General features: G+C 45.7%; 1 protein-coding gene across 1 annotated transcript; it reads right to left on the bottom strand.

Moving 5' to 3' along the window:
• Positions 1-2556: 2556 nt before the first annotated feature.
• LOC145714632 (nuclear RNA export factor 3-like) lies at positions 2557-9875 on the bottom strand. Its single transcript, XM_081794292.1, has 11 exons — positions 8693-9875; positions 8326-8479; positions 7597-7680; positions 7400-7504; positions 7195-7275; positions 6530-6637; positions 6253-6356; positions 4431-4467; positions 4012-4080; positions 3871-3926; positions 2557-3731 (listed from the first exon to the last, which is right to left on the bottom strand). The coding sequence occupies exons 1-11, from the start codon at positions 8710-8712 to the stop codon at positions 3620-3622; spliced, it is 930 nt and encodes a 309-aa protein (XP_081650418.1). The 5' UTR covers positions 8713-9875; the 3' UTR covers positions 2557-3619.
• Between the last annotated feature and the right edge of the window lie 964 nt (positions 9876-10839).

The raw sequence follows: 10839 nt of genomic DNA, 5'->3' as shown, positions 1-10839 counted from the left end.
ATATGGTTAAAAAAGTAATACTATTTTCTGTATACAAATATCTGACTGAAACACTGGGGACAGAGAATACCAGCATTTAGGTCAACTTTATTTTATCATTTAATCACTTATCTGAACATCTGCAATTGTATTTTTATAGGTTATTATGGTCGAATGGATGATCTCATACATATCTTGAGTATTGATATTAATTTTTTTTATTTTTTATCTTTATTTATTTTTTTAATTTTATTTTTTATTTTTTAAAATTTACATCCAAATTAGCATATAGTGAAACAATGATTTCAGGAGTAAATTCCTTAATGCCCCTTACTCATTTAGCCCACCCCCCCTCCCACAACCCCTCCATCAATCCTCAGTTTTTTCTCTGTATTTATGAGTCTCTTCTGTTTTGTCCCCCTCCCTGTTTTTATATTATTTTTGTTTCCCTTCCCTTATGTTCATCTGTTTTGTCTCTTAAAGTCCTCGTATGAGTGAAGTCATATGATTTTTGTCTTTCTGTGACTGACTAATTTCACTTAGCATAGCTATTAATTTTAATAACAATTTTTGATTGTTATGTTTCCCTCTCTATTGATTTTTCTATATATCAAGGATATCAATACAATGTGAGTCATATATGAGTGCATTTTTTGCTTCCCAGGTTCTCTTGTGCTCTATAATGCTGTTTTTCCCTAAATGGGTTGTTTTTAAATTTGAATAGATTTGTATGGCTAAGAATGAATGCTGTTCTCTGCCTAAAAATATTTGACTAATATTTTAGAGGCACAGAACACTATCCCCAGGTATAACAGAATAAGAGAACATCCCTCACCTGAATAGGCACACAGAACTGGGGCAGACACACAACCTGGGCTTTAGAGAGAGGTCTAGGATTTGAGTGTCTACCCCACTGTTCTCCAGGAGTCACTGGCCTTCTCTGACTCTCATTTTCTTTCTCTGTATACCGGTGATCAAAATAACTTCCTCAAATGGATTTTGCAGTCATTCAACATAACATGCTATGCCACTATTTATTAAGAAGAGAATCAGGAATCCTGAGTAGGAAACTACACACCAATTGGTCTTTAGGTGGGTAAGTATCAGTTTAACGTTGGCTTCTCAACCCCAAGAAGGCCATCCACTCAGTCAGAAGTTAACTCAGACCAGAAAATAAACACAACAATGATAATGAAGATTAACATGGCCACACAGGGTTTCTTGTCAAGGCTGTGTTTTCAGGATCCTGGATCAGTCTGTATGATGACCTCCTCCAGGATCTTATGCTTGACCTGGTGGAAGTGAGGAAGGGGAGTTGGGAGATCAGCAGAGCCAGGAACCCTGAGTCTCATCACCAGGCCACCCAATTTCTGCTCACTTGGCTTGAATTCCTGAACCTTACCTTGGCTTAAACGAGAACAGGCATATTCCTAATAGAGGTCATGAAGTTACCTAGTGTGGAGAAAGCACAGGTGATACCTATCAAACCTAAAATGGAGACAGTACTATTTCCGAATCTATGCAAAAGAAACATGTCCCTACGTTTATCACAACATGGGCAATGCAATGAGACCTGTGGCACAGTGCCTGCTGGGAAAACTCCTAAAACTCAAATGTCTGTTGATAAAGGAAGAGGGTCAAATAAATTCAAGAAGTAATATGCATCTGGTCAAAACAACTGCCTAGCTTCTGTGTTAAAACACATAAACGTTCAGGGTGATAATGAGTGAAATACATAAGCAATACTAATTACCAGCAAGTTCCCGTTATTCAATCCTCAGCCCCTCCCATCACCCTCCTATCCGCATGCACCCCCAGCACTCACTTATGAGACTGTTGGAGGTTCATCCCAGACTGTGTGGTGAAAGACTGAGCCATTCCCTGCTGCTTCTGGGAAAAGGTGGTCGAGTAGCTGCAGGAGGGAGTGGGAACTGGGATAGAGAATGTGCTCTGGGTATCCTTAGGGCTGATGATATTCACAAGCAGAGTATCATTCATGATGCATAGACTGGAGGAAAAATGGGACCTTAGACAACTGGACAGATAGACAAACTGACATGCCAATAATGATCTTGCTCCCACTGCCACTGAGCCATCAGATTCTTTCCATATCCCTGCTGTATCTCCCATCCATGTGTCTTAGATAGTACCTCTACTTCTTCACCAATCACGGAGCCAATATTTGGCAAGATACTTGCAAAAATATGAGGACATTTAACCATTTGACCCTAAACCACGGGCAAGTTTACATCAATACTTACCAGGAACATATGACAAAGAGTTGACAGTCTAATCTCAATTTCCAGAGGAAGAAAGTGTGTCACCAAAAGGTAATGTGTGATTTGGCAAAGGTCACAAAAATAGTGAGTGTTGGGAACAGGAAAAAAAATCTGATTAAAGAACTCACACTCTTAATCATTAGGAGAGATGATTCCTTGGATGAACCTATTGCCTTTTCACAAAATTCAGAATACGCCAAGATTGTAACACCTGATTTCCACACAACTGAACTCTTACTGAACTGGGTGATACACCCACAACAAAGCATTCACCTGCAATTGCTGACAGGGCTAGCGATGAAGGTCCGGGTAAAGGCACGAACAGAATCCTGAGACATTCGTTCCACTTCAACAACAAAAAACAAATAACACCACCTCTTAGCATTCCACATGCTTTACACACTCACACAGCATTCCCAGTCATGGTCTGACTTGATATTCATTCGTGCAGGAGGGGACAATTGTTCTCTGGGAGTCAGAGTGTTCTGAATGGGGAAGGCAATCTGTTCCCCATGACAGGGATCTGACTATGTGCTGGGACCAATGAATACCCCTCAAAACTTACAGGTTCAGAGCCCAAGTTCACAGAGTAAGGATCTAGGGTGAGAGCTATCAAAGTCCACAGACTGTGTCCCTAATGCCCAAGCTGTGTGGGGTAGACAGGCATATACCTGGTTCAGACCAGGGTGGTTTGAGGACAGAGTGAGGACAGGAGAACACAGCAGGAATCGGGGAAGCTGGGAGAGTTCTGAGAGGGAGCCCAACCACCAAGGAAGGGGCAGTGGGGCAGCTGAGGAGGAGGTTCTACACACACTCACCTTCCTTGAACACTCCGTTGACAGAGAAGCAGAGCATCAAGTCCTAAAAGGGAAGAGCCCAGGTGCTAAGTCACCTACACTTCCTACCCACCTGTGGCTTTCTGAGGGCTACCCTTGGGAGGAAGCAGGTGCTCACCGTCTGGCACCATATGTCCACCACAAAGGAGCTGAGGTCATGCTGAGTTTTGGGCAGCACACAGAGGGAGTGCACAATGTCATGTTTTGTATGCTTCAGCAGCTGAACACGCAGGTCTATGGGGGGGGGGGCGGAGAAGCAAGTGAAGGTCAGGGGTTGCCACACCCTGGGTCCTATGATTAGCCCCTCACATCTCCTTCCCCTGCCCAATCTTCCCTTATTGCACACGCACAGGGGTCCTGGACCTTCTTCATGTTCCTGCTTTCTTTGAGGTACTTGCACAAGCTGCTTCTAGGGAGAGAAAGAGGAACAGGGAGTGGTGGTCTGGCCAGTGTGCATGCTTCCAGGAGCTTCCCTGTGTCTGCTGGGAGCCACAAAGCCCATGAACAGAGTCTGAGCTGTGCTACTCACGGGGCTGGCTCCTTGGGGTTGAAGGGAATGGTCAGGGAGAAGCAGGCCTCATCGTGGTAAGCACCAAGGAGACCCTGACGATCTCCAGAGTCATAGATCAAGTAGTACCTGTGGGGAAACAATGAGGACAGTCTCTCTCTGGGGTCTGGACCTCAAATGAGATTTCAAGACACAGTCAGCAGTCCTGAGCTTGAGTGGCCTCACCCATCCTAGCCCTCCACTTTCCCAGGTTCCCAGGAGTACTTACTGCTGCAGGAATTGCAGGACCAGACTCTTCAGCGCATCAGATCCAAAGAAGCTTCCCTGAAATCACAACAGCCCTCAGGACCACAGCTGATATCCCTTCCTCACACACCACCCAAAACCCAGCTTGATCTGCCCTCCTCACCTTGCAGGTTGGTAACCTCTTGTGGGCTGCAATACCAACGCTGGTTGGTGAAGGTGACTCCTGGCCATCCTGGGGAAAGGAAGAGGAAGTGAGTGTTGTTGACCAGGAGCGGATTATGGACAATCAGGAAAAGGATGGGCCCAGGAGACGGTGAGCCTCAGAGGTCAGATATGAAAGGGACATGCAGATTACATGGGCAAGGCTACATTTGGGATCACTGTCTTGGGGTGCTTGCTGCCTGTGGAGAACGTGGCTGAAGGATATCCAGAGCCCTTGTTGGGTTTCCACATAGATCTGCACATCCATGAGGTTTAAGGGTCATGAAAATTGTAACTTCTTCAAGACTTAAATGGCCTCTGGGCAGGTTTGGGGTGACATCAGTGCCAGTAGAGGACTCAATGATCAAAGAATACACCTACCAGGCACAATAACTTGGAAAACAGTTCCAGGATGGAGCTGCAGAAATCCAGAAAAAACAGAAAAGTCAGTGAAGGTTTGCAGGTGTCCTTCATCATGGGAGCAAGCACACTTACACCTGACACATGGCCAGTACGTCCCACCTACACCGCAGTGCCCCAGGCTTGCAGGGCCCTTGGCACCTCCCTTGTGGGCTGACTTAGAGGAAAAGCACACACTCTCTCTCCCCATCCTTCTCATTCCTTTCCTCTGCCTGACCCCCTCCTCCCTCCCGTTCCCCCTGGGTGGCTCCCACCTAGATTATCCTGACTCCCATCTCCAGATTCACCAGAAGCAACATTTGGATCCCAGGGTCCAGGGCTGCCTTCCCCTCCCTGCCTCCCTTCTTTCCTCTAGGCCCCCACTGAATACTCCAGAGAGAAGAGGGAATGGGGTGAAAGCCCAGGGTTATGGTACCTCACTAGGGGCCCAGCATTCTGCAGGACCATGACACCCCCAGGGATGGCCCAGAATGCTGGGGCACGGAGGTGAGTGAGGCATGACCCAGGAGACAGGGAGGGAGAGGAATGGGGATGAGGACAGAAGAAGGAGTGAAGGAAGGAGGGGAGAGGTGAGAGAGACAGGGGAGTAGAGACAAAGGAGGAAGAGAAAGCAAAGCAAAGGGAAAAGAATGAAGCTTTACCATGGTGGTGGGGCCAAGGAGGAAGAGAAAAGAAGGGGGAAATGTCTCCCCAGCTGCAGCGCATTCCTTCATCTGCCCTGGCTGGCCCTGACATCCGAGGTAGGTGTTGGGCTGGGGGCCCTTTGGATGCTGGTTGAAACTTTGTCACTTGTGTGAGCTCAGTCTGAGCTGGGCATGGGGAATGGGGCAGCCACAGGGGCAGAAGACCTTCCCCAGAAGGAGTAGAGGATCAATCCCCAGGTCAACATGGGGCTGAAGGTCTGTGGTCCCCCCTCTTATGATCACCACCTTCCCTCCTGATTGCCCCAGTGCACACGTGCCTGTCCCACTCGGTTCCTTGCCTGAGGCATTATACCCATTGTCAGGCTACCCAGGGCTCCACTGAAGGAACAGTCTGGATGATGTGACGTGTGGGGGTGGGGTGGGAAGGGGGTGGTGCCTCTGAGAGGCCTGTCCTTTGTCCTTCATCTCCTCAAGCTCCTCTCCTCTCTGCCTTCCATTCCTGCCTGAGGAAGCCCTCTGCTCCCTGGCAGTCTCCCATTTCTGGCCCCCTGACTCAGGGAACCCTGGTTTCTCTCAAGGAGGGCCCAGCTCCTGGCATTGGGTCAGAGGAACAGATGTCATGATGGCAGCCCCCCAGGACCTCAGCCCTCAGCGTGGGCAGGAAAGCCACCATGGCTGCCTGGAATTGACGGGAAGAGGGGGGATACATTTGGTTCAAGGAAAGGAGGGTCCCTCTCAGAACAAGGGAAGGAATCCCTGTCTAAGCAGGGAGGCAGGACTGCCTGTCTCAGCATGAGGCCCTGGCCTGGATGGAGGACCCTTGTCAGTCCAGGTCACAGCATGTGGTGCACAGTAGTCACTCTGGTCCTAGTGAGGAAGGGGAACCCTGATTCGTGGATCACACTTTGGGGAGGGCATGCTAGAGAAGGCTGGGTGTAGATAGCCAGCAAACAGACCTCAGACCAAACAGGTGAGAGGGTCAGAGGAAGGAACGGAGACCCCTAAGCACAGGCGAGGGACAGAGAGAGAAGAGCATAGGGCCTCTGTTCCTCGCAGAGGAACAGGGATGCTGTCCCCTCCAAGCAGGCACCGTCAGGCATAGTTCAGAGTCCCACAGGGTGACGGAGAGTATAACTGACCTTATGTTGGTTGATTTATTGGGAAAGGTGGTGCACAAGGGGCTTCTGTTTGCACTCATGTCTTCTCGCTGCAGTCTTTTGCCCTTGTCCAACTCCCCTGCAGACTTCAGGGGAGTAATTATTGGAAGGAAATGCAAGGATCAGAGAAAGATGGCCAGGATGACCCTGCACCCCCGGCCCTTTATTTTTCCAACAAATCCACTTCCCTGACTCTCGCCACCACCCCATGAGCACTCTCACCTTCTTTTTAAAGAAAGATCTGGGTACCACACCTTACCTCACTGTTGGAGAGGTTCAAGTCCTTGATGCTGGAGGCATTCTGCATAGTGTTGGATAGGCCATCCATCTGGTAGGGTTTCTTGTCGCTCAGGTTCGAGGGCAAAAGCTATGATGAGGAAAGTGTTAGAGTGAGGACCCCAACAGGGGTTATCTGACACCAATCTGCCTCTTCTACCTAATCTCCCACCTTTGCCATCAATCCCAGCACTGGGCCTGAGTTCTCACCTTGAACATGTTCTTTTCATGAGTCTGCCGGGAGGCAGCCATGCTGTTTCTAGGATTTGGTACCATTTCAATATCTCGGGTGACCATGTCTCCGAGAAGCCGAGGGGAGGGAATCACAAGGCTGAGATAGGCCCAGCTGGTTACAGCTTCAGGTTACCCTCCCCACATTACCATCCCCAAGTCTCCTTTCCAGACAGGCTTCTCTGCTCTTACCTGCCCTAGAACTACTTCTGTAGACATACCAGGGGCAAAGCGGACTTTCTGGATGTTAAAAGATTGCTAGGAGACTACACATCTTTTGTTTGTGGTCAACTGCAGAGTTAGAGATGGGGTCAGTGTCTCTGAGTCTGAGGTAGAGATGGGGGATGGAGGCAATAGGTGTGGGAAGAAGATATGGGTCTGGATATAGATTCACAGCTGGTCTTGGGTCTGCATTACCTTTATCTGATCCACATTTTCTGGCTTCAGCTCCTTCTTCACAGGCTGGGGTGCATCAGAGGGGTGGACAAAGATAGATATCTGTAGGGAACCCAAGAGGGGCTGAGTAAGCACCAGGAAATCTGATCCTTGGGATCAAGCAAGACCTTGCCCCTGTCCTGCCATCTTGCCCCTAACTAGCCCTGGCCATGCCCTTGACACACACCATTTCATTATTCTCATTCCAGATCTTGCCGTTGACACTCTTCAATGCGAAGGCACTGCTGGCATTCTCAACAAAGAACTGGGCCTGCATTTTCTCATAGTGAAACTGTAGGGTGAATGGCAAAAGAAAGAATATGAGACCCAAGCCACTGCTCATTTGCCCTGTTTCTTCCCATCTGCCTCACTGTCTTCTCTTACTTGCACTGGGGTGAAGGGGACACTGCATTGTTTCTGAATCAGATTCAGCAGCCACTTCTCATCATATCTGATGCCAAATGGAATCTAAGAGTAAGAAATGGGAGAAGAGATGGGAGAAGAGATTGACACAATGGAACCCAGGGTTAAGATAAAACTCAAGCATGTCTTCCTTTCACACCTTTTGTGTGTGTGTGGGGGGGGGGGTTCTTCAAAATAATTTCTTATGATAGGACAATATCCATTATTGTGAACTTTTGTACCAGTCATGGATTTCCTAAATAACCTTTCTTTCCATTCAAACACTTTCTTCAAATAATCAACTTAAGATATTTAGCATGAACTTCCTTATATAAAGTTCCAAGTGATCCTTGCTCAAGGAAGGATGCCTTAGTCTGTCTCTCCAACAGAGACCCTGGAGACTCGACCCCCTCCCACACTCAGCTTGAGCTAAACTGAGACTTCCAGGGTGGAGCTGCTACTTCTCCTTGGCTGTAGTTTCCTCTGTTCTTAGACAACCTACCCAATTCTCCCTTTAGTCAATCTGTTCCCTTTACATTGCTTCTCTGAGTCTGCCCTTACCTGATCTAAGATGCTAACTCCTAGTAATAAAAAGACGGATTACCCACTCCTCTCCCCCAGAAAAGTACCTAGCATCTCTATATGAGTCCAGCATAATTCCCTCTGTTCACCTCCTTCTGCACACTGGGTTCATTTTGCCAGGACACTCACTGTGATCTTGAACCAGCTCCTGGAGGTCTCATCCTGCCTCTCCCCCTCCATTCTTGTCTCTGGACCCTTTTGCTCTCCCTCCATGTTAGCTTGCATTTGGTCTTGCATCTGAAAACTGCCTCTCCAATGACAGGATGGAATGGCATAGGGGGCACTGTGGGGAAGTGGAGAGAAGGAAGTAATCCACACATGCTTGGAAAGTCTTCTATTACACATTCGCCCCACTGTACAATAAAGTTTGCTCAACCATTAACCTGATTCCATCATCCTGCACTCTTCCAGGTTGAAGAAGAGAACAGCATCTTCAGCTACAGGGCTATGTATTCCACTGGCTGGTACATTTCAGCTATGGTGACTGGTCACTTACTATCTTCCTCGGGTGCTCATGCAACTGTCATTTGTTGCTGGATCTCCATCTTGCTGCTGGTGGGATGAAGAATCAATGCCAGAACGGACATGCCCAGACCAATTGTTATACCTCCTTCGGTAAATACCCGAGCATCTTGCTCTTCTTTGTAAGGAGTTACCTGTGTTATTATGCCCTGAAATTGAGAATAACACATCAATGGTTCCAATATCACAAAAGGTTCCGGGGAAACATCATGGCTAATGAAGAAATATCACTGACTTTATCGTCTAAAATGAAATTCAGCACAGTGCTAAATAAGGTTGAAAGACTTCTCTGGGGCTCCACTGCCCGGGAGATGAGAAGTGGGGAGCATTCACAGCCAAGGAGAAAAAAAAAAGCACAGAGGAAAGGGTTTGGGCCTAGGGTTTAACCTGTGATGTCAGCCCTTGCTCTGCCCTTTGCAGGCTAGGTGACCAGGGACAAGTTGCTTATCATCTCTAACTCACAATTCCCTTCTCTGCCCTAGGGGGATAACCAAATCAATGCTGAAAGTTTGGTGCTATGGTTCACAGGTCAAAGGTGAGTTCCCACCTGAAAAAAGAATTAGAGAAGTGAAAGTTACATCTGATGAAAATATCCAGAAAAACTTAGAGAGACATAATATGGAGAATACCAAAAGAGAGGGGGAGAGAATTAAAGGAGATGTCCCCAGAATGAAAGAGAGGGAAATGCGGAGAAGTGGCATTTGATGGAATCTTGCTTGAGAAGTTTCCCAAAGTAACAGGATAATCAAGTCAGTATAACAATACTAATAGGAGACAAAGTATGCTTTAAGAAAAAACATTCCTAAAGAAAAGATGTACATTTCACAGTGATGTTAATGTAGCACAAACTGAGAAAATTTGTGACTGGAGGAATCAAACTAAAAGAAATATTAAAGGTTCTCCTTCAGGGAGAAGAAATAGGATCCCAGATGGAGGCACACAGATGCAGGAAAGAAAGACTAATGGCATTTGTGAATATGTAGGCAAGTCTAAATGAGTATTGACTATATAGCACCATGACACTAATTTCTTCTAGGGGTTTACATATACATAGAATTAAAATTCATGGCAATACATCGGGAGAGGGTGAGAGGAATCAAAGTGTCCCAAAGTTCCTTCATTGTCTGAAGAGCTTTAAAGAAGTAATCCACATCACACTGTGAAAAGGAAAACAAAAATTACATTATAGTCAGAAAGGTAAACACTACAAGAATGGCTAAGGGATGTTTAATTGTCTAGCCAAATGAGGTAACAATCTAATACTAAAAACAAACAAACAAACAAACAAACAAACAAAAAACAGTATTAAGTCATTTCAAAGAAAGGAGAGGAAAAGGACAGGCAAACCATAAGAGACTTTTAAATACTGATGGCGGGTGGGGGAGAGGGGAAAATGGGTGATGGGCACTGAGGAGGGCACCTGTTGGGATGAACACTGGGTGTTGTATGGAAACCAACTTGACAACAAATTATATAAAAAATTAAAATAAATTAAATAAAATATTGACATAAAAATACATGTGCAGTCAATATGGCATACAAAAAACAAGTTATATATATATATATATATATATATATATATATATATATATATTTACATTAAAAGTTTCAGACTGGATATTCCAAACAGAAACACAGATATTATGAGACTGGAAGGAAAACATTCCATCAAATGCTCCTTGAAAGAAACATCTGCAAAATTTAATGATCTAGAAAATTTGGAAAAAAAAAAAAACTTGGCAAAATGTGTAGCATTTACTTACTGACCTCCCAAAAGCTGGTATAACCATATTACTAAAAAGAAAGGTATTTTTTTTCAAGAAAAAAACAATTACTAGAGAAAAGAGGAGGTTTCATTATAATAAAAGGTTCAATGCAATAAGAAGCCATCAATACAAAATCCTAAATTTGTGTGCGTGTCTTAACACAGAGCGAAAATGTGCAGAGCAAACAGTGACAGTAAAAAGATAAATGGATAAATTCACGATTACAGCAGGAATATTAACACACCTCCTTGAGTGACACATAAAATGGCAGACATAAATTCCACTAGGTGGAGAATATTTTAAAATGAGAATAAAGCAAATTAATAAATGTACTTAATTGACATAGAACAGTGCA

The sequence above is a fragment of the Panthera onca genome, chromosome X, assembly GCF_046562875.1.
Source record: "Panthera onca isolate mPanOnc1 chromosome X, mPanOnc1 haplotype 2, whole genome shotgun sequence".
NCBI classification, from domain to species: Eukaryota; Metazoa; Chordata; class Mammalia; order Carnivora; family Felidae; genus Panthera; species Panthera onca.
Note: the sequence above shows the minus strand (reverse complement) of the source record. Positions and strands in the feature narration are given on the sequence as shown.